The following is a 23,204-nucleotide window of genomic DNA, read 5'->3' on the forward strand; positions in this document are numbered from 1 at the left end:
ACTGATTCATCTCCCCATATGGCGAGCAGATCCCGTACCTCCCGTTCTGTCCATGCTGGAGCTCTTTTGCGATCCTGGGACTCCATCACGGTTACCTGTGCTGATGAGCTCTGCGTGGTCACCTGTGCTCTCCACGCTGAGCAAACAGGAAATGAAATTCAAACGTTCGCGGGGCTTTTCCTGTCTACCTGGCCAGTGCATCTGAGTTGAGAGTGCTGTCCAGAGCGGTCACAATGAAGCACTGTGGGATAGCTCCCGGAGGCCAATAACGTCGAATTCCATCCACACTACCCCAATTCCGACCCCCTAAGGCCGATTTTATCGCTAATCCCCTCGTCGGAGGTGGAGTAAAGAAACCGGTTTAAAGGGCCCTTTAAGTCGAAAGAAAGGGCTTCGTCGTGTGAACGTGTCCAGGCTTAATTCGATTTAACGCGGCTAAAGTCGACCTAAACTCGTAGTGTAGACCAGGCCTTAGATGCTTCTCACCACAGGCTGGCTGGTTGCTCTTCAGCCAGGCTCTCCCTTTGATCAGCGCTTAAGTTGCTTGGTGTGGTGTCTGTAGATGTAGGTGGAAGAGAGAGGAAGAGCATGGCAAATGTCTCTCCCTTTTATCATGTCCTTTCTTCCCTTGTGGCTTTGCCTTCCCCCACCCTCAGAGTCAGGTGAGCAGTACCTCATCGCAGTTCCAAACTGACCAAAGGAAGGGGGGGTAACTCCCTTGAGAGTCTAACAGATTATTTTGTTGCTGCCTAGGCCAGCGTCCTTTGTTCCTGTGAGGCTGGGCTGGGTTTGTCCCATACCTGCCCTGATGAGGTGTGAATTGCCTCTGCTCTTGCAAAGTTTTTGCCTGGGCTTATTTTAAGCCACGAGGATACATTTTCAGCCTCATAACTACATACATGAAATTATAACCTCTAACCTTACTGTAACAACAATGCTCAGTGCATCATGAGCCTTCTGAAAACAGCTGACACAACAAACTTTGCATTGGATGCCACACAATCATTTTACAAGGATGAACATGAGGGTGCTGGGTGTTCCGCCGAGGTACAGAACGTCACAGTTGGTAAACCAAAAAACTCACCCTCCCCTCCTTTCCGTGAGCAATATTTAATCTAACTACCATTTCATCATCTCATTAGGAGATGGAAGGCAGCAGTGCAGTGCAGCTGGTTAAAATACAGAATTAGGAGTCAGGAGTCTTGAATTCTGTTCCCAGCCCTGCCATTGAATTTGTGTGTGATTTTTAGGCAGGTTTCTTCACCGTTCTGTGCCTCACTTTTTTCCATCTGTAAAATGGGGGTGTCCATCTTTCACAGGGTTGTTGCGAGGCTTGTTTATGGATTATAAAGCGCCATGAGACCCTCTGAAGAAAAGCCCTATAAAAATAGCAAGTGTGATCATAGTATACCTCTCTGAATGCAGTTTCTCTGTGCTGCCAGTACCTGGAACAGAAACACTCTGATCCAGGCCAGTGACTTGTAACAACCACATTAAAGCAACACTCTCTCTAATTTCTTTTTATATCTTTTGAAAGTGACCATGTCCTTCAAGAACACAGTTGGATTCTTTCTCTAACAAGAGTTGCAATTTTCTTTTCAGATTTTGCTAACGAATGGCTTGGCAAGATCCAGACCATCCCTGTCCAAAGGCACTTTAACTGCAATCTTTTCTCTTGCATTGCGGTAAGGCAGCAAAAGCCGCTTGGGGTGATATGTAGCCAAAGCTGCTTTCAGTGTCTGTCTGAAGACCTCTTGCCCTGCCAGTTTCTCATTGTGTTTCTCTCTTTGTATCTGTCTGTGAGCTTGTCGTATTAGTGCATGATGCTAATTTAGGTGGAGAGCTTGATTTTTTTTTTCTACTCTGTACCCCTAAAATCAAGTGTTTATAAATCAGTTGTAAAGATCAGTTGTGGCGTTAAACTTGGAATGCTGTATTTCTGTGTGTTGGGTAAATAGTCTGAAGGAACGGGGCTTCTTTCTGCAAGTGTGATTCGCATTTCACAATGAACTGCCAGTGCGCCTCTAACTACATAATTATGGGTGCATGTCAGGTAGAGGTGCAGATGATCAGATCTGTGCTCGTAGTTCAATTTGCATGTGTAAATTGTGTCCCCAAAGAGGGACTAGCTAGAAACACCCCCCTGCGTTTCAAAATAAAGTTTTCACGGGAAGTTCACTTGGTGTCAGACCACGGTGCCCAAGGAGCATCCCTAAAGACTTTCACAAGCTAACTCTGAACCGGTTTCCTTCCATAAGTGTCATTTCTGGGATCATGGGACAGGCTCAAGTCTGATTTTCTGATGATCATTCCAGTAAGAGTAGAGTGATTTCTCACCCTGCCCCAGACTCAAACTGGTCTTGAATCAGTCACTTAAGCTTTGCCTGAGTAAATGGGAACTACTTATTTATCTACTTCACAGGAGTGTTGTGAGGTTTAATCTAGTTAGCGTTTATGGAGCTCTTTAGAGACATGGGAGGTGCTGTGTATTATGGAATAAGACTCCACGTTGCCTCCTGCCTCTGGCTTTCTTTGATTCCCTGGGGTCCTGATGGATGTTGCTAAATCGCCATGATAGCAGAAGCCATAGGGGGCTGATTCTTTTCGAACTGTCCTCTGTAATGAGAACAGAAGCAGCAGCCAGTTCTGATAGAAAGGCTGCATTTCTTAGGAAACACAAAGTGTGAGGTTTGACACATTTTTTTTTTCTCTCTTCAGCCCTGTGATTGCTGCTCAGTTTTCTGACAATCTCTTGAGATCATTCCTGATCCATATCATGTCAGTGCCTGCTATTGTGACTCACCTTGCTACACTAACACCTGAGGTACGTGGGCTGCTCCATCACAGCATCCTGAGCCCTTTGGCATATCAAATATGCTGGAATTAGTCATCCGCGACTCTACAGTTACAAATAATGGCGAGTAAAGAGTTGGATCAGCCTCTTAAAAGTTGACAGTAAAATGTAATTCTTTTCTAATGGAAACACATGTTCCTCCCCCATCCTTCATAGCCTGGCCTTCGAATGCTGCGGAAGCTGATCTAGCTCTCTTGAGTATTCTGTGTGCAACGGGATCCTCAGTGAGCTCTGTAGAATTGTGCACAGCTTGAGCTGTGGTGGCGTGGGGAGCCCTAGAACAGACAGGAAGGAGGCTCTTGTAGTTAATGCTTTGGATTAGGACCCTGGAGATCTGGCCTCTTTTTCTGGCTCAGCCACTGGCTCCTTGCATGACTTAATTGTTCCATGCCTCAGTTTCCCCCTTTGTAAAATGTCTTTTTGTGTGTATATCATGTACTCTTTGGGACAGAGACTCTTACAGAGTGCCTAGCACACCCAAGCCCTGATTTCTATTGGAGCCGCTCATCAATCTTCCCACCATGCCAATGGCTAATTGGGCTGATGCTCTTAAGGCACATCAGTTTCATAGCCTGTGGTACACAAGGGTGTGACATGGCCAGCATCACATCCAACCACCTTGACAGCCCTAACCGGATGGATCAGGTACCCATTCTGCAGCTGGGTAAACTGGAGGTGGCCTTTTGGTGTGAGATCGAACAAGACTTGACCCCACGACCTTCCTGATTGTAGTTATGCACCTTAGCCACTCAGCCACCACGCCTCATGGTACTGCTAGGTGCTCCCATAATACAAATATTAAATAACAGCAAGCCAGAACGTTATTTGTACTGGTTTTTCAAAACTGGTTTGAGTCTTTGTTTTAGTAGCCGTTAGAGTGGTTTGCTTTGTGTTGGTATTTAGAGTGCTGTGCACATTTCTTACCAGATAAGATACTGTGGCAACAACTGATAAATGCAGAGCCTCCTCCCAGCTCAGCTGGGCATGCAGATGAATAGGACATTGTTATGGAGATTTATCCGCTCAACTCTGGACATCTCTATGGTTTAGAGAAACTGCAAGTGGCACAGTTTTGGGAGTAAATTATTACTTAACGTATTCAGCTGTGTGTGTGTGACCTGAGGCTACTCTGCTTCTCTTTGTTTTTAGGCTGGACATTTTATTTTTTGTGTCCTTGTCCTTCCATCCCCATGGTGATTTCTGACAGGGGAGCGAATGAACAAAGAGATGCAAAATCATCTATCACATACAGCGGGATCTTCGCTGAGCAGTGATACACTGCCCACTAATACCATGTGGTTTGTCTGCTCCCTTTCACAGCGTGGGCCGATTGCCGGTGAATTCCAGGGAATTCAGGTGTTTTTAACTGCCATAGACTCAGGACAGGTGAAGGTTATCCTTGTGACTGGTTAGAATATGCCCAGTTCACCTGCAGATCTCCCTTGAGGCAGGCTCCCGCACATGCCTGTGATCTTCTTGTGAGATCTCTTCTTTAGCGTGATTCTTTGGCATGAAGCCTGTGCAGCCCCTGAACGCAGTGATTGCTCACAGGAATGAACGGACACCCTGAATCGCTGATGAGGTGTCAGGTCTGGCGGCTTTTGTGTGACACTCTGTTAATTTAACTTGCAACTTCTCAATCATTTAAAAACAATTCTGTTTTTCAGCGTCTGGCAGTGCTAGAATCCCATGACCTTTTCCGCAAATTCATCTTATTTTTAAGTCGTGAGGCTCAGTGCCGAGATGTCTGCGTGTGTTTAGAAGGAAGCCATACTCTTTGTTTACTGGGTAAGCATGTGTCCGGAGTCTGAGCATGTTCCACATCAGAGGAGAAATTTAAGAGTCTTTCTTTGCTTTGAGGAGAGGGCCCCGTGGGAGTGAAATCTGAATTCCTCTCTTGGGGTCAAGGACTCTGGATTTTAAAATCCAACATTTTCTGAAACAACCATTTGGGTGGTTTCTAAAATAGCTTGCGTCATGTGTGTTTGGAAGGATGCTTAACTTCAGGTTTAATGTAAGGTATAGAAATGTAGGGCTGGGAGGGACATCAAGAGGTCAACCAGTCCAGCCCCCTGTGCTGAGGCAGGACTAAGTGAACGTAGAGGGTCATGCTAAGAGACCCAGGAAACAGAAGAGGGCGGTTCAGAAAGAGACCCCTTCCTATAGATGTGTCATTTTGATCTAACAGGAAATCATAACCTCAGCTTGCTTTCCATTTAGACACTGATACAGCAAACACGAAATGACCTGCCTACATTGATATACTACTGAAACTTGCTGAGTTCACATCAGCTCTGTGGAAATAGTCAGAGGAGCTGTTGTAATTCATGAATGGCCTCTAGATTCTCTATCCTGGCTACTGTTAGGAGCTCTCTATTTCATATAATGCTGCACATGAAGTGTTGGCGGGAAGCAAATGAGATGGCTATGGGAGGATATCCTGCGCTAGCACAGAGCATCACCTTGGTGTGGGAAGTGTGTGCTGGAAACTGGGCTGAAACCAGGGACTGCTCTGAAAAGAGTCAATGAACAACCATCAGAGAACAAGAGACAAATTTTGGTCACTGGACAACTGAATTGGATCTGAATCTCTTTAAGGAATGGTTCTTGAGGCTTAATCCAAACCCTGTGTGAGTGAGGGCATTGTCAGTGAAAACACTGTATTCACTGAGCGTCATTGACTTTGTAGATTTTTATGGATTCCAAGGCCAGAAGGGTCCATTGTGGTTGTCTAGATGGATCTCTTACGTACGGCCATAGAGCTTCCCCAAAAGAATTCCTAGAGCAGATCATTTAGAAAACCATCCAGTCTTGATTTAAAAAGGGTCAGTTATGGAGAATCCATCACAACCTTTGGAAAGTTGTTCCAATGGTTAATTACTCTCACTGTTACTTGCACCTGCTTATTCCAGACCTGAATTTAGCCTGGTTTCTCTAACCCATTCAGTCCCCCAATTCGTTTTAAGACATAGGACCTCAGTGATTCTCCAAAGTTAACATCAAAGTCAATGGGGAATTTTGCCCCTGAATTCAGTGGGAGCAGGATGCAGCCCATCCTGATGGTTTTTACAATTACCCTTTCCTGCTGTAACTCCTGAAGGCCCTGGGTCAGTGTTGCGTTAACAAATAAACAAGGAGGGGATTATGAACAGACTGGCCGGAGCATTGGGAGCAGACGGGTGGGATACGGCCCTGCAGTGGGAGGAGTGAAGAGGTGGTGGAGAGAGACTGATCTCAACCCCCTTCTGTCTCCAGTAAAGGTCTCATACAAATGTCGCTCCTCTTCAAAGGGCTGCTGGCTGGTTCTTTTTCAGGTAACCTCATTTATCTGGGCTCCTTGAATGACCAAGTGCTAGAGGACGAGACTGCTCACTTTGTGAGCGTGCTTATCCACATGCTCTCTTACTGCCAGAAGTATGTGTCGCAAAAGAAATCCAACCTCACGCACTGGCACCCTGTCCTTGGCTGGTTCTCCCAGACTGTGGATTATGGGTAAGCGAGCAGGATCTCTGAGACAAGTAACTCTGAGATTTAATTCATAACTTGGCCAGGTTACATATGCAGTACCTTCTGTCACTGTCAGGATGGACAGTGTGGCCACCGTAATGCCTTGCATGTCCTGAGTTGTATTTTAATTGTGCAACCTTAACACTGCATTCATATGCAGCTTGTTAGATGTGATAGACAGGTTGTAACAATGGCTTTATCTCTTTCTCTCCCTTGCCCCTGACTTTTCTTCTAGGTTAAATGAGTCCATGCCTCTGCTCACAAAGCAGTTGCAGCATCTCTGGGGAGTCCACCTAATTCGCATCCTCTTCAGTGATGTTCTCAGCAAGAAGCTGGTGGAGACTCAGGAGCTGACTTATCTGTCAGGGCAAACTGCTTCCCCACAGAACAGCCTTCCCATGAAAAGTCAGTTCAGTACGGGCCAGGGCCTGGGCTCTGTGTCTTCTCTCTCTTGCTGGCAGAAGTTTGACTTTCTTCCCTTTAGTCAAAGGCTTTGAGTAGTTTTTTGCAGCACCTGCTATTACCTAGCTAGAGGCAAGTTCTTCCTGGGGTCTGATCCCTGTTCTGATTACACTGTGACGTTGGCAAGTCACTTATCTTCTTGGGGACACTTGCCTGTTTCCAAGCAGGGTTTGAATTGTTTCTCAAGTGGTCTGAAGATGAAAAGCACGAGGTAATCCTTACCACTGTTACTGGGGGGTCTCCGTACCTTACAGTGGTTGGATAGTATCCCAGCTTCACAGGTGGAAACTGTGGCACCGCGAGGTTAAGTGACTTTCCCATGATCTCACAGAGAATCATTGGCAGAGCCTGGATTATAGCTCTGGAATTTCTAGGTCACAGTCTCTTACTCTAACCCCCTATAACTGTGCTGACTCAGTCTACTGTAGATATGTGCTAGATATTATAGAACAACTAGTGATTCCTATTACATTTGGGTAACGTTTGAAACTAGAGAATGACTTGTGAATGATCCCCGTGTCACCAGAGAACGTCTTGGTGTTTATGGAATGGAGAATGTTCCTATAAAGCATTCTGCCATGGGGAATTCACAGAAATCTGCAGTTCTGTGGCATAGACTCATAGACTTTAAGGTCAGAAGGGACCAATATGGTCATCTAGTCTGACCTCCCGCATGATGCAGGCCACAAAAGCTGACCCACCCATTTTCCCTTGAGTGGCATGAGCCACTCAATCAGTTACTGTCCTTACTAAGTATCAGAGGGGTAGCCGTGTTAGTCTGAATCTGTAAAAAGCAACAGAGGGTCCTGTGGCACCTTTAAGACTAACAGAAGTATTGGGAGCATAAGCTTTCGTGGGTAAGGACCTCACTTCTTCAGATGCACCTTTAAGACTAACGAAAGCTTATGCTCCCAATACTTCTGTTAGTCTTAAAGGTGCCACAGGACCCTCTGTTGCTGTCCTTACTAAAACCCCCATTGTTATGGGGCTGCACGGTGACCCAGGATAAGACTTCACCTGGTGATGAATGTCTCCGTCTCCAAGACCCGAGTGCATGTGTCTCCCCTTATCTCCCGCCAGATCTTTTCAAGCGAGCCTTCCAGAAGTCCGCCTCTGTCCGCAACATCCTCAAGCCAGTTGGAGGCAAGCGGGTGGATTCAGCAGAGGTGCAGAAGGTTTGCAGCATCTGTGTGCTGTACCAAACCACGCTGACGACTCTGACGCAGATCCGGCTGCAGATACTCACAGGTCAGTGGGGTGCGGGGATGTGGGTTTTTGTCTTTTCTTCAAAATACCTTTTAAAATCGAGGGGGGTGGGATCTTCTAAAGATCTAAACTTGTGCCTCTCACTGATTCTTTTGACTCTGCTGGTAGTTGTATTACACAGGGCTGTTTATTGACTAGCTGGATGCAAAGCTTGTTCTATCCTGGATCATATGTGTGATCAACAGCATTCATCGCTGCTGTATCAAACGTTCGCTCTCTAGAATACAAATGAAAGCAAGTTCTGCTCCACTGAAACCTGCTCACTTCTTATTGACTGAATCTGGCTCAATGTCTTTGAATAATACCCAGTAATACCAGTCTTTATGTGGTGATCCCGTTGAGTGCTTCCGTTATATTCAGTGTTCCCTCTAATTTTTTCCATCCATGTGTGGAATGAATTTTGTGCATCATATCGAGGTAATGTGCGGATGTGCACCACCAGTAGAAACCAAAAACCGAGATATAATGTATATTTTTAAAAAGTTACCATAGGGATCATTACTCCAGGCAGGACAGGTTAGGCATTTTAGAACTCACTGCTCAAAGAATTAAATTTAAGTGTAAGAGAGAAATAAAAATTATGAAATGCACAGACCAGTCAAACAACTAAAATAACACACTTAGAAAGAAGTATCAAGAAGTAACAACAATACAAGTATGTGTTGGGAGGTGAGTGTGAAAGACTTGTGTGTGTGTGTGTGTGAGACAGAGAGACACACCGTGTGTGTATGATAGAGACAGACGCGTGTTGTCCCTTTCAGTACCCTGACCCCACTTTAAGTATGTTGCCCTTTTAAGTAGATCAGCAAGTTCAGACGCAGCAGCAGCTGCCAGCAAGCTCCCTGTGTCCTAAGCCCTGTCGTGTGTTGTCCCCCCTGCTCTGTGGAGATGGGGTGGAGGGAGGGGAACACCTTGACATCAACACCCCTCTCCTCCTCCTCTCTTCGCCCCTCCCCCCTCTCCCCGCTCTGCACAGCAAGCAGGAGGCTCCTGGGAGCAGCTCTAAGGCAGAGGGCAGGGGCAGCACACAGCAGTGGGAGGCGGGACAGCTGAACTGCGTGGCACTTGATAGCCTGCTGGGCGGCCACCCAGCCACGCAGTTTACAGGGAACTTAGGTTATATTAAGAACAAATTATTTCTCTTACCACCTCCTCCCTCCTTTCTAGTAAGCCATCACTGGTCTAGTGGCTAGAACAGGAAACTGGGAGTCCAGACTCCTGGGTTCTGTTCCTGGCTCTGCCCTTGACTCTGTGCGACCTTGAGCAACTTGCATGACCTTGCCCTTTGTGCCTTGGTTCCCGATCTGTACAATGGGGATCATAATGACTGCGTCACAAGAGGCTTCGTTAACTGATGCTTGTCCAGTGCTGTGAAATCTTTAACTGAAAGGTGCTGTAGGTGTGCAAAGTATTATTAGCTAGTTAAGAGGCTTCCTTCTGGTCTCATTGTGATTGTAGAATACTTGTTCACGTGAATCGCACCCATGACCACTGTGTGACTTTCCTCTTCACCAGTAGATAGTTTTGCAAAATAAACTGTTATCTGCAACAGGTCATATTCATCTTCCCCTGCATGCAGGGAAAAGAGCTGTGTTAAGGCTTTCTTTCTTTCGTTTTCCCTCCTGTAGGCCTCACTTATCTTGATGACCTGTTGCCCAAATTGTGGGCATTTATCTGTGAGCTGGGACCCCAGGGTGGATTAAAACTCTTCTTGGAATGCCTGAACAATGACACAGAGGAATCCAAGAGACTGCTGGCTATGCTGATGCTGTTTTGTGACTGTTCTCGACACCTTATCACGTAGGTTACTAGCAGATGGCTCTTTCTACGGAATTCGAATATACAGATTAAATGTTCTTTGAGTGCCAGGGTGGAGAGCCAAAACGCTGCTGTAATTACATATAGATAACTAAAATGCAAGAACAAAACTGCATGCTTTGCAAAGAGTGTGTTGTGTAAGGGATGGGCGTGTGGCAGGAGAGGTAACTAGGTACTACAGCACTGGGTGCCCTAGGAATACTTTTTCTCAATGCTTGTGTGCAACAGCTGCATCTTAACACAGGGCAAATTCTTCAAAGGCACACATCATGCTATAAGAAGAGGCATTGTCTGACTGGCAGGACACTCCACTGGGAGCCTGTGTACCTGGGTCTATTCCCAGCTCCACTGCCCACTCGCTGTGTGACCCTGTGCCACCTCCTTGCCTATGTAGAAAGTCTTCCCATCTGTAAAATGAAGATAATTCTACTTACCCACCTTGTTCAAGTGCTTTGCAATCTACGAGTAAAAAGCCCTCTAAATTGTCAGAGGGAGGAGATGGATGGCAGGAGAGAGATCACTTGATCATTACCTGTTAGGTTCACTCCCTCTGGGGCATAGGGTGACCAGACAGCAAATGTGAAAAATCGGGACAGGGGTGAGGGGTAATAGGAGCCTATATAAGAAAAAGACCCCAAAATTGGGACTGTCCCTATAAAATCGGGACATCTGGTCACCCTACTGGGGCACCTGGCATTGATCACTGTCAGCAGACAGGATACTGGGCTGGATGGGCCTTTGTTCTGACCCAGTACGGCCGTTCTTATGTTCTAAATGTGATATTGTATTGGGTGTAGTTTATTTCTCAGACTTTTTGTGCTGCCTTATGTTAAACTCAGATATTGATCAAAATCAGTAAATACATACTATTGGTTTAGGGGTTTAGCTCCTGTTTTAGTCATCACAGGAAATGAGAACTCCCACTAAACGTGCCAGACAAAGTGCACTCTCTGCAAGCCCTCTCAAAAGGGAAATAAACCAACATTTGTTTTCCTCCTCCAGAATTCTCGACGAAATTGAAGTCTATGAAGAACAGATCTCATTCAAAGTGGAAGAGCTAGTTACCATCTCCTCTTTCCTCAATTCCTTTGTGTTTAAGATGATCTGGGATGGAATTGTGGGTAAGTGTGTCAGCAGCTTGATTGAGGGGATCATGATAATTATTTTAAAAAGTAGTCGTGAATCGATTAATCCAGAGGCTTCAGCCAGTTTGCTAGTATAACTTGAATGCTGTGCACAGAAAGTGTTACAAATTCTTAGGATGTTTGAAATGAAACTATCCCCCATTCAGCTGTTCAGATACCTATGCCATGTTGGGGTACCATATAAAAACCAGCCAGTCAGTGTTTTATTAAAGTATGAATTTATGGGGCATCATTTTCAAAACCTTGCATCTCTTCAAAAACCTGCTACTTCAGCTCTGTGAGGTTTCAGAGAAGAATATACTCCAGCTTTGGGGTAAATCTGTGCCGAATCAGAAGAGTGTTGGATACCCATACCTGGAGTGTGTCAATCTAAGTGTGTTTACCTTTTGCTGGTGCTGGTTGCAGTAGCTAGTAACAAGGCCAAGGGATTCAAGCCTGGATCCTGGCAGATGTTGGGCACTTCTTGTGAGAGAGGCTGAGATCCTTCAATTCCCCTAAAGCCAGTGGAAGTGGAGAACACTTAGCCCCCTTTGTTTGTGCTGGGGAAAGGAGTGGCTCTCTGCTTCATGTCAGTCACTGGTGTGTAGGAGGCCCTGAATGCTACTTCCGTGTTTGTCTTGTAGAGAATGCCAAAGGAGAGACGCTGGAGTTGTTCCATTCTGTTCATGGCTGGCTGATGATCTTGTATGAAAGAGACTGCCGCCGGCGCTTTGCTCCTGAGGACCACTGGTTGCGAAAGTGAGTGCTGGATCCTCGTGCTGGGTCATAGAATATCAGGGTTGGAAGGGACCTCAGGAGGTCATCTAGTCCAACTCCCTGCTCAAAGCAGAACCAATCCCCAGACAGATTTTTACCCCAGAACCTTAAGTGGCCCTCTCAAGGATTGAACTCACAACCCTGGGTTTAGCAGGCCAATGCTCAAACCACTGAGCTATCCCTCCCCCCTTATAAGGCAACACGGGGAGTTGAACCCAGGATCTCCTATTTACTAGACAGGTGCATGTACGATTGTATGGCTTTCTCAGCACAGCGGCTCTTGTCTTGACCATTTTGGACGCTGTCGCTTTGTTAGACATGGAACTTCCTTATTGTTGTTCTCTGCCAGCCCCAGGCCAGGGTTGTTCCCTACGCTCTATTTGCCTTGTTTAATTTAAAGTCCCTGGTGATGGCGCTTCCCTCTCTTCTGTAGAGCGATTATTCTCAGTATCACTTGTACAGGGTACAAATTTCAAAAGCACCCAGGTCCCATTTTCAGAAGAGATTTAAGCTCCGAAATCTCTTAGGTGCTTTTAAAAATGTTATCCTCACTGATTTTGCCAAGCCCTGTTTTCTCTGTGTGTTTCTCAGGGAACTCTGAATATGTGTCTTGCTTTTTCAGGGACCTCAAACCCAGTGTGCTCTTCCAAGAGCTGGACAAAGACAAGAAGCGAGCTCAGCTGCTCTTGCAGTACATCCCTCATGTCATCCCCCATAAGAACGTGAGTGAGACCTGGCAGGAGGGCTTTGAGTGCTGTATGCCAGGAGAGTGGCTGCCTTGCTACTGCCCATCCTGTGGGTGAATGAAAGGGACTTGAGTCTCCAAGGTTTTCCAGTGCTGAATTCACACCCCAAAAGCCCATTTAAAAATACAGGGGATGCAGCTTATTAGCAATCTCTCATTTCCCAGCAAAAAGTTGCTAATAACCAAAGGTTGGCCATAGGCGAAAGGCCCATGCCTGAGACAGCAGTGTGGGGCAGCCCGTGGCCAGGGACTGGCTGCCCGACAGGAGGTAATGCAGGAGTGCCAGTGCTGCAGAGTGGGAGGGGAGGCTGCGGGGAGGGCAGGGCTGCAGCCTGGATGCTGGGGCTCTGCTCGGGGAGTGAAGGTGCCGGGGGGCCCACAGGGCTGTACGGTATTTCTCCCTGCACTCTCTGTGCTGCTCCCTGCCCTGGCACCGGGAGCCCAGGCTTGGCACATCCCAGTGCTTCCTTCCCTGGCTGCACCCACACAAGCCTGCCCAAGGACGGGGCTCTCCATGTGAGTGGGGGCTCTCGGATGTGCCAGGGTAGGGTGCAGCCCAGAGAGCACAGGGAGAGGTGCTGTGTGGGCCCCCAGCAAAGCCCCAGCTGCAGCTCAGGGGCCAAGCTCTGCATATCCAGGTGCTGCTTTCCCTAGTTGCAGCCCTGCAAACATGCCTGCAGCTGGGGCTTTTCACCGCGACTGGGGGAGCAGGGGGCCCGCCAGGCTGCATGGCAAGAAAAAAGAAGGTGTCAGCAAGAGGCCTGACAGTTGCTAATATCCAAATCTCATTAACATTAAAGTCAGTGGAATGGGATCAGTTCTCAGCAAAATGTTGCTAATAACTAAAATTTGTCAATATCAGGATCGCTAATAACCAGCATCCACTGTAGCTCCATTGTGTTAAACGTCTCTTCTTTACCATTAGAGAGGTCTTGTTTGTGAAGGAAGGTCCTTCATCCCTGCTGATTCAAGCGGGCAGCAACGCCCCATTTGGTGGCAGGTCTCAGCCCAATGGGCAGGGTATATGCAGACCTACCAAGCTGTCCCTTTCTAGACTGCATCACGCTGGATCCGGCATTCAAGGGAGGCCTTTCCTCTGCGCAGCCATTATGTACACTAAGTGGGAACCTTCCTGAATAAAACGCAGAAGGTTGTCTCTTAATTATGTGGGCCATAATGTCAAAAAAGGTATCATGGGCTAGATCCCACTTGCCTTATGTGGGTAGGTGTTGATAACTTCAATGGGTCTGCTCACGTGAGTAGAGCAAGTAGGATTTAGGCCTGGGTATAATTTTCTTTAGCTAAATTTTCCCCTTTACACTGCAGATGGTTGTGAAAGCAGCAGTATTTATCTGCTCCATTTGTCTATGTCTAGTACTGGATATCCATCCAGGTGGGTGAGCAGCATGTGTACCTTTCACGAGGTGCAGTGCAGAGATTTATTACCCTGATGCTGTTGGTCTCTCCTGGATTTCTTTTTTAGAGGGTTCTTCTTTTCCGAAACATGGTGACAAAGGAGAAGGAGAAGCTTGGGCTGGTTGAAACCAGCTCTGCATCACCTCACGTCACACACATAACTATCCGCCGCTCACGCATGCTGGAGGTGAGTGGCTCGGCCCTCGGAAGCAAATCTACCAGCCAGGAACCTGGTTTTGTTGGTGACTGTGCTGTGAATGAGTGGTTCAGTGCTTGCCCGGGTCTTGATCTAGGTACCTCTGTGGGGCCCTTGCCATAGTATCTGGGCATGTTTAACAATAGAAATAGCAACAGTGTCTTTCTTTTGGTTCTTTGCCAGCCCGCAGGAGCATTCTGAGTGTGTGTTTGTTTTGTGTCTGCCTGCGTTTGAAGGGACGGCTAAGGCCAAGGAATGAGTTGGTGTCCAGTTCTGAACGCAGCCAGGTTCCTGATCATTCTTGTGGCTGTGAGTTCCACTGCCTAGGCCCCGCTCCTGGGAAGTTCTGTTTCGTGCACTCATGAGCCTCCTACTGTAACGGTCGGGGAAGGGCGTGAGCGTGGAGATCACTCTAGATATGAAGAACTGCAGTAACTGAGTGTGGAGATTCCTGAATGCGTGGATCACCTTGCCCGGGTCTGGGCCTGGGAGAGCACCACTTTCTGGCCAGTTGCCGATGGGAGTGGACATATTTTGCCACCCTGGGTGTTTGGGCATCCAGTAGTAGTGGGGAGTCCCAGCGCCGCGGGCTGACGTAGCAATCTGAGAACAGATGCTGGGGGGAGGAGGCAAGTTCTTCAAAGTGCTTCCTTTGTCCTCTCCGCAGCACCTCAGACTTGCGTGGGTTCGCTTAGCCAGCTGCTCTTCGTCTAGGTGCTGATGAGGCTAGGCTCTGGGCTGGCTGGGAAATGGTGCTGTGTGTGTTGGATAGGATGGACGCTAGCGCGGGGTGTCCTGTTCCTTACCGGGCTGAAGGTTAACTAATAAGTGCCTCAGAAGATCCAACCCTGGGTGAAATGGTGAGCTCAGGCCCAGGCTGCGCTGCGTCCCAGACACGTGCTTTGTACAACTCCCGGAAGCCGAAAGGATTGAAAGGTGGAGTCAGCATTGTTTATGCTCATTTCCATTTTCAATAGATTAGGGCTCATTCTCTTTGCTGTCATGTCTGCATCTTATTTAGAAAGCTCCTTCAGGCACCAAAAACTCTTCCTTCCCTAGTGGAGACTCTGGTAGTGCTGCCCGTTTTTTCCATTAAACTGTAACAAACTGTGAAAGTTTCCCTTTTATGCCTTGATCAGACCCTGGGACTTGACATCCGTCTGTGTTCTATACACGCACTGCTCCTTTGCTGAGTGATCCAGTGCATATTGACGGGTTTGCAGCTAGATGTCAAACTCTGATCGCTATGAGAGAGAAAACATGCCTGCGTAGTCATGCAGCAGAATATACCCCCTTTGGAGCATGGGGGTCAGCAGAAACCTGCTCGATTCTGGGGCGGGTGGTATCTCTTGCCTTCACCTGCAGTAACGGACGGAGCACTCCGCTCAGGATCTCCTCAGCCAACAGATTATTATTATTTTTTTTTACCAATTTCAGTTGCGATTTTCTCACATATTTATTACTGACTTAGCTGCGTCCCCACATTTCTCTCACCTGAGTCAGGGTCTGTTCAAATGTGCCATGTTCTCATGTACTGGAGCAGAGGCCTGGAGGGACGGGCCTAGGGCGTGCAGACCCAGACCACTCGGTTGCTTTGGTTCTTTACTTCATGCTCCCTTGAATTCACATTTGTGCTAGAATCTCACTAACTGTAGGATTTGCTGTCTTCTCTAAGGCACAAGTCTCTTATTTGTCTGTTAGTGAGCACATGGACAATAAGATAACGTATAATTGATGCTGTGCTACACTAAAAAAACTCTCTGCATTTGTCAAACAAGAGTTTTAGCATAGCTGCTGAATAATCATTTCAGTTCTCCTGTCTCCTGCTTTATTCCTTTGTCCCTTGACCCTCTTGTTGCCTCTATAGGTAAATGCTCTATAGGTAACTGTAGTGTGTGGTGTGTAAAGCTGTAATTGTGCATATATACACCATAATACACTAGCTGTGGTGGTTTCCCTTTCCACACAACAGCACAATGAGTTTTCCCATCTCTGAAGTGCTGCTTCAAAGAGGAGGCAGATTTCTTCCCAGGAATCCTGGATGTGGTGACTTCCAGTCTTTGTATGAAACAATATGTTTAGGAAACTTAGCACGTTGCTATATCGTGTTAATGCCACGGATTTGGGGGTCAGAACAAAGAGTTTGCCACTGTCTTTGTGGATGTGAACTCCCACATACCATGCCGGTATACCATTTATATCCCAGTGCACACACCTGTCAGTGTTGCACGTTTGTGAAGACGTGTGTGTCCTTCTGCATGGCTAATGTGTGGCAATTCTCACCTGAGCAGGATGGATACGAACAACTAAGGCTGCTGACCCACAACCTCATGAAGGGAGTTATCCGAGTGAAGTTTGTGAATGACCTGGGTGTCGATGAGGCTGGTATTGATCAAGATGGTGTTTTCAAAGAGTTCTTGGAGGAGATCATAAAGAAGGTGTTTGACCCTGCACTCAACCTCTTTAAGGTACTGATGCTGAGCTGCAGAAATAGGCTCTGACCACCTCCCAGTCTGAAATGACCAGTGAAAACTGGCTGTGGTTGTTCACAATACTGATGTCTTGTCTCATCATTTTGTTTGTGTAGACGACCAGTGGCGACGAGAGGCTGTATCCATCCCCGACATCCTACATCCACGAGAACTATCTCCAGCTCTTTGAGTTTGTGGGCAAAATGCTTGGGAAGGCTGTGTATGAGGTAAGCCAAAGGAGGCCAGCACGTGGACGTCTCCCGCTTTGGGGTAGCGTTGCCTGCACACACCTTGTCACAGCCCTGGGGATGTGCAGGCAAACTGTAGGAGGGCATTGCATTCTGTTGGTGTGCTCCAACAGGGTGAGGGGGGCAGAATGGCCTAGAGGAATGATGTATAAGAGTAATGCCGTCTTGCAATAGACCTGTTGGGCTGGGACTCTCAAAGGGAATCCTACTGACATTCAGCTCCCTTGACCTCCTTTGAAAATGCCAGCTTTGATGGCCTTGCTTCGTGCAGGTTAGAGCCAGAGGAGACCAGGAGATCTGACCTCCCATATGTCTCAGGCCATTGGATTTCACCCAGGTACCCCTAGATTGAGCCCAATGACTTTAGTTAAACCAAGGCATTTTAGTCTTCAAGGGACGCTGAACTGTTGTGTGCCACAGGCAGAGATCAGGGGAGACAGGTGCCACCAGTGCCCGAGGCCCCTGCAATGGCAAGGGAGTGAGTAGGTCAAATATGCCTAAATATCCAACTGAAAAATTCACTTGTAGCTACAAAACATAAAAGAAATTGCTAGAGTCAGAGTACGTGGGCTCCCTCTGCTGCCACCGTTGCTGCTGCTGGTGGATCCACTGCTGAGTAGTAGGAATGTGGCACTGCTTTCCAAAGATAGGCCAGACCACGGAGTTTGCCAGCTGGAAAAGGATGGAGCCACGAGGGAAACAAATTTTGCTTTCTAACTTCCAAAAGCGAGTGTGTTTCATAGTTAAAGTGAAAGCCAAGAGGTGGAATTAAAGGGACAACTTGAGCTAAATATAAGGAGAATGAATCATCTCCCAAAAGAAGTGGTGGAAGCACCTAAATGACATGGGACTAGATGGGAGGTAATCGCTGGGCACTGAGGGAAGGGTTAGATGACGGGTGCAAGCCACTTCTAATGTCTGCAGTTCTAGAAGAACGCTTAGCCATGTCCCTGTCTCTCGCCCCTCTGCACACGCACTGCTCTGACGCTCTTCATTTCTGTGCTCAAGCTGCTGCATTAATGCCAACGCATTCATTGTAGCCATCCGTTATCTCCATACCCACAGTGCCATCTCTTTGAACAGGATGGATTCACGTTCTCCAGGAGCTCATGGGTGTGGGGAGGAATAGGAATAGGTACGTCCCAGGGGGCTGGTAGTCTGTATCCGCTCTGCTCATAGAGAAGTCCCCATAACCTGCTTGAGAAGCGGCTTTGGTGTGAGCAGATCCTCTCTGAATCTGTATCCATGCTTGGAGTAGTAGATCCAGGCCAGTGTTCAGAGCAAGGCAGTGGGAGTCAGGATTCCTGGGTTCCCTTCCCTTCTACACCAGTGACTCACTGGGTCACCATCAGCATGTTACTTCCCCGCTCACTTCCTGATCTTTAAAGTAGGGCAGTATCTGCTGCTTATCACAAGGGGTTGTTGTTGAGGGTTCATTAATATTTGTAAAGTGCTTTGAGAACTTCCCATGCCAGGAGCTTATAGAAAGGCAGAACATGACCTTCCCACCCTGAGATGATGCTTCCAAATCCCAGAGATACCCCTTAGAGAAGGGGCAGCAAAGTGATGGGTCTCTTAAGAGGATGGGAGCTGTTTGGGTGGCCAAGCTGTACTTTGTGCCTCTGTCCAAGCCAGAAGCTCGCAGTTTGTCCTGTAGGACTGGCGACTAGAGACGTTGCACAAAGCTAGTGCAAGTGGGGTGCTCACATGTTCTCTCTCCTGTTAATTGCAGGGGATAGTTGTGGATGTTCCCTTTGCTTCCTTCTTCTTGAGTCAGCTGCTTGGGCACCGTCACAGTAGCTTCTACAGCTCTGTGGATGAACTTCCCTCTCTGGACTCCGAGTTCTACAAAAACCTCACCTCGATTAAGGTTTGACCAATATGTTTCCCACGTCCCCACTTCACTGTAACGTGCTGCTCAGAGGTCTAAATGATGATGCCAGCAAGGGTGGATGAAAACTTTTTGCCTGCCAGGTTAATTCCAAAAGCCCTTTTAAATGAGGTAGTGTGTCCTAATGGCTAGAGCCCTGGACTGGGATTTGGGAGAGTTGCATTCTGTTCCCGGTTCTGCCACAGCCTGCTGGGTGACCTTGGGCAAGTCACAGCCCTGCTCTGTGCCTCAGTTTCCCCGTCAGTAAACTGGGGATAATGAGTGACTTCCTTTGTAAAGCGTATTGAGATCTGTGAATGAGCATCTGTATAGGAGCTGGGTATTAATAATGTCTCCAGACACTAAAACACTTGGTTCCTCCTGTATTGAGGAGAGGGATTTCTCTGTCTGGCTGCTGTTAGAAATATTAGGCTTGCTGTGTCTAGTAAAAGCCCCCTTCCTGTGAGCCAATGCTCATGTTAGCTATGAAAATACTTGCGCTTGTAGGAGTGAACGTTGAGTCTAAAAGTAGGTGGCAGTGGAGGGTTTGGGATTTCTTGCTCCATGTAAAGCAGGGAGGGGAAGGTGCTCTAGTGATCTAAACACAGGATTGGGAGCCAGGAATTCCTGCCTTCTAGTCCCAGCTCATACGCTGACGCCCTCTGTTACCTTGAGACAGTCACATATCCTCTCTGCCTCAGTGTAGACACCTGCGAGGATCCCTTACAGGGTGAGTGGTCTGTAAGTGCTAAGCTGGTGTTCTCAGTGGTTGTGCATTGACCCCCGTTCATCTCCTCTGTCATTCCATTAGCGCTACGACGGAGATATCAGCGACTTGGGCTTAACGCTCTCCTATGACGAAGATGTGATGGGTCAGGTAGGCCATGCACGTCTTTGTGCTAGTTTCCCCTTCATATTTAGCCTCCTTTCTGCTCCTCTCTTTCTTTCTATTAATTTCCTCAGACCTGCTCAGAGTTACAAGCAGGTTTCCGTGCCCAGGCAGCCTGTTTCCTTGGAGATCGGGATAGGAGATTTTAAGCCTTTTGTTGTAAATTTCTAGCAGCTCTCCTGAGTGAGTGACTCCAGCTCACCTGGTGTGTTCTGCCTGCCTGTCCGATGTTTCCAGGGAGAGGTTTCGATTGGAACCAGATCTGGTGATCCAAACACATCACTGTCCATTACTGTGGAAAAGCCTCTGGTGCCCCAAATAGAGGATTATGAATTCAGGCATTCCTCAGTGTGGGTCAGACTGGCTCCTGAGGAATTATGTTCTTATTTTCCTATAGTGTCTTGTGCAAGACAGAGGAAAGAAACCCACGTACAAGCTGACCTGCTGGCAGAATACACTCTACATGGAACATTCTCAGTGTTTTCCCAAGAGGTGTTTGTGATTGTCTAGAATCAACCACTTTTTCCAAGTTTTGTTTGCATAGCTGCTTGATGACATGAGGTGCTCTTTATTCTGTTATACTTCTCCTTTGGATTCTTACAGGCCGTTTCAGATCTGTAATGCAGATACTCCAAAGGAGTCGCGTTCAGTTGCTTCTAAATTTGTTAGCCTTGTACTTTTATGGCTGAAATATGGCAGGCTTGTTCCCGGTCTGAAAGTGAATTGTTTTGGGAAGTGTGATCCAGAAGGATTCCCCCAGTTTGAAGAAACAAGCGAGTGGAAAAAGAGACTTTTTCCTTCGTCTACTTTTTATTTAGCAAGTTTTTGGTGGAAAGTTGAAATTTGGCAGGGAGATGGTGGTCACTAGGTTGCACCTATGCCTTTGGGTGGTTTGTTGAAAACTGGTTATAATATCAGTTGTTACACGTTTTTGGGTTTTTTTTAATCACTTTGAACATGTGCACTGGATTTTGTAATGCGGCTTCTTACTGGACTGCCAGTGGTGCAGTGATGCTGCCCACCATGTTTAGCTTAGTAACATTCATTGACAATACTTTGCCTTTCCCTATGATTAGTGAAGGGGAATGGAGAGGAAGCAGGACTGCAAAGCAGGCTTGCTCCTTTGCTGTGAGAGAAGGTAGATGGGCGCATGCAGAAGGAGGTGGGCGCTGTTCCTTCAGCCTACTATGGAAAGGTGTGCATGGCAGGAGGCCTGGTGTGCCTGTTGTATAGTACAGAGTGCTCTGCTGCTGCCTAGCAAATGTTTGAACATGATTGAATTTTTTAATTTGTTTTTTCTTATTTTAAAAAGTAGGAAATGCCATACAAAATCCCTACATTAAATGAACCTAAGGTTGCAAAGTAAAGTATTTGGAAGTCAGAAACAACAAAGTTAAGGCCCAATCTAAAGCCCCCTTGTTTGAATGCATTATAGTAAAGTTTTATTACATGATCTTTTACCATGTTTTTTTCCACCGGACCCAGGCCTCATTCATTTTGCACGTTGGACAGAGAACAAGGCAGGGTGTTTCATGAATCCATCTGGGGTCCTGAGATCTTTGCCTCATTCTCTGCCGTTGTGTGATGTGTTGTGAATGAGACTGGTGTCTGCTGGAAGAGGGATGATGTTCTTGAAGTTAAAGCCCTGGACTGGGAGCCAGGAGGATCTGGTTCTTTCCTTTTGCCACACTCCCAGTGTGACATTGGGCAAGTCTCTTATTCACTCTCTGCCTCCATTCCCCATCTGTAATATGGGAATAATATTTCCCTACCTCCCAGGGGTGTGACCAGGATAAATTCTTTAGTGTATGTGAAGCGCCCAGATGCTACGGTGATGAGCGTAAAGAGAGAGGAATGTCCCTCTTTTGTCCTCTGCCCGGTGTGCAGTAAACCAGGCATAGGACCATGCAGTGACTATGGAAGGTAAAAAATGCTGATCGGCAGCCTTGTTCATGGAACCCTTTCCATCCTGTGCCTTGAGGGCCCAATCTAAAGCCCATCAAACTCAATAGGAGTCTTTTTATTAACTTCCCTGGGTTTTGGATCAGGGCCTGAATGAGAGGAGGGACCTGCAGAAGAATTTGTGATCATAATTACAGACTGGACTGGGAGGAGCCAGAATTAAGGTGGCCCATTTCCTGGCTTTTGATGGCTTCGCTTTTCACCTTAAGGTTCTTTGAATGTGTTTTGTATGGAATGCGCATGGTAGATGGTAATGGAGGAAAGGTGACAAGCCGGCTCCATCGGCCAATTCCCTACTGTTCAGTTGCTGTGCTCGTATTGAACGGAAACACTGATTGGGAGTAGAAACGGGATTATTGTTTAACATTTAAATCCTAATGTTTTATTGTAAAAGTAAGTAATTATTTGATGGTAAGTCCCAGCTTCTGAAAGGCTTCTCCATCCAGTGAAGTTTTCAGGCAGTAATTAGCAACATAATGATTTCTTCCCTCAGCTTGTTTGCCATGAACTTATTCCTGGAGGGAAGACCATTCCTGTTACCAATGAAAATAAGTAAGTATGGCAATTAGATTTGTAAGGTCACCACTGTAAAATACTTCATTCTGGTTCCTTGGGCTTGCATCTGGAATAGATTGAGATGGATTGGAGTAGAAAGAGCCCATAAATATCTTAATAGAATTTACTGGTTACACTTCATCGGCAGAAATTGTATTCAATTTGATTTGCAAAATAAGAATTGACAATTTACTTTTTGAAACAGCACTTCTGAGGTCAAAGACACACAGTCCGTGATATTCGTAGGGATTTAATGATGGTTATAGATACAGACAGATGGATTCAAAGCAATTCAGGCACACGATCTTGAGCACAGAGGGCACAGCTGTTCAAAGACACCTTGGAGCAGACCGATTCTCTCAGAATGATAGCATGTGGCAGTTGTATAAAACGCTGTTCTTCAGAAGACACGGTGATGAATTCAAATGCAGTAGACAGTGGTGCTTAGACACAGGAAATCAGAGGAGATGCTGAGCCCTGGAGCTATTTTCACAGATAACCAGCTTTAGATAGTTGTCATAAATGTCAGCTGTGAAAGCCTAAAAACTAAGCCCCCCCACCTCTTTTGTTCCCCAATCCCCATCCCCCTTCACCGATTAGATCTCTATTATGCAGATGCGTGTCTAAACTCTTAATCTGCAGCGTGCTCTCTTTAACAGCAAGTCAGGGCTGTGTCCAACCTGAAGACTCATCTGCCTCGGCTGCACTTTACAATTGCGTGTCCCCAATCTTTGTCTTCCTTTGAGATCAAATCAGTGAGGTTCCATTTGAAAGGAATATCTTTTTGCTTGTCAGAAGGCTGGTCAGGAAGAAAGTCGAAAGTCCCATGTGTCACTCTGCTCACTACACACGTAATTTTGAACAAACACACTGAGGCAGCTGAGGAAAGAAAACTGAGGAAAAAAAAAAAAAAGGCAATAATGGAGGCAATCCAGAACTGTTCTTGTTATAGACTTCGAGTTAGCTTGGGTTAGAAACGTAGCCAGGTTAGGAGGGTTGGTGTCTAATGTGGGCGGGTGAGGGAATGTAAGTAAAATAGCTGGA

At 46.8% G+C, this 23,204-nt stretch overlaps 1 protein-coding gene across 1 annotated transcript in view; it reads left to right on the plus strand.

The window, feature by feature from the left end:
- Positions 1-23,204, plus strand: part of UBE3B (ubiquitin protein ligase E3B) — a 35,427-nt gene that overhangs the window by 9,144 nt on the left and 3,079 nt on the right. The window contains exons 9-24 of the mRNA XM_065417638.1: positions 1,603-1,685; positions 2,719-2,824; positions 4,522-4,642; positions 6,169-6,346; positions 6,597-6,766; positions 7,904-8,071; positions 9,718-9,889; positions 10,910-11,028; positions 11,676-11,790; positions 12,431-12,530; positions 14,037-14,156; positions 16,457-16,633; positions 16,753-16,863; positions 18,617-18,754; positions 19,566-19,631; positions 22,099-22,157. Of these exons, the coding sequence (XP_065273710.1) occupies positions 1,603-1,685; positions 2,719-2,824; positions 4,522-4,642; positions 6,169-6,346; positions 6,597-6,766; positions 7,904-8,071; positions 9,718-9,889; positions 10,910-11,028; positions 11,676-11,790; positions 12,431-12,530; positions 14,037-14,156; positions 16,457-16,633; positions 16,753-16,863; positions 18,617-18,754; positions 19,566-19,631; positions 22,099-22,157 (2,003 nt within the window). The remainder of the gene's footprint in view (positions 1-1,602; positions 1,686-2,718; positions 2,825-4,521; positions 4,643-6,168; positions 6,347-6,596; positions 6,767-7,903; positions 8,072-9,717; positions 9,890-10,909; positions 11,029-11,675; positions 11,791-12,430; positions 12,531-14,036; positions 14,157-16,456; positions 16,634-16,752; positions 16,864-18,616; positions 18,755-19,565; positions 19,632-22,098; positions 22,158-23,204) is intronic.

This window comes from Emys orbicularis, chromosome 16 (assembly GCF_028017835.1).
Source record: "Emys orbicularis isolate rEmyOrb1 chromosome 16, rEmyOrb1.hap1, whole genome shotgun sequence".
In the NCBI taxonomy this organism is placed as follows: Eukaryota; Metazoa; Chordata; order Testudines; family Emydidae; genus Emys; species Emys orbicularis.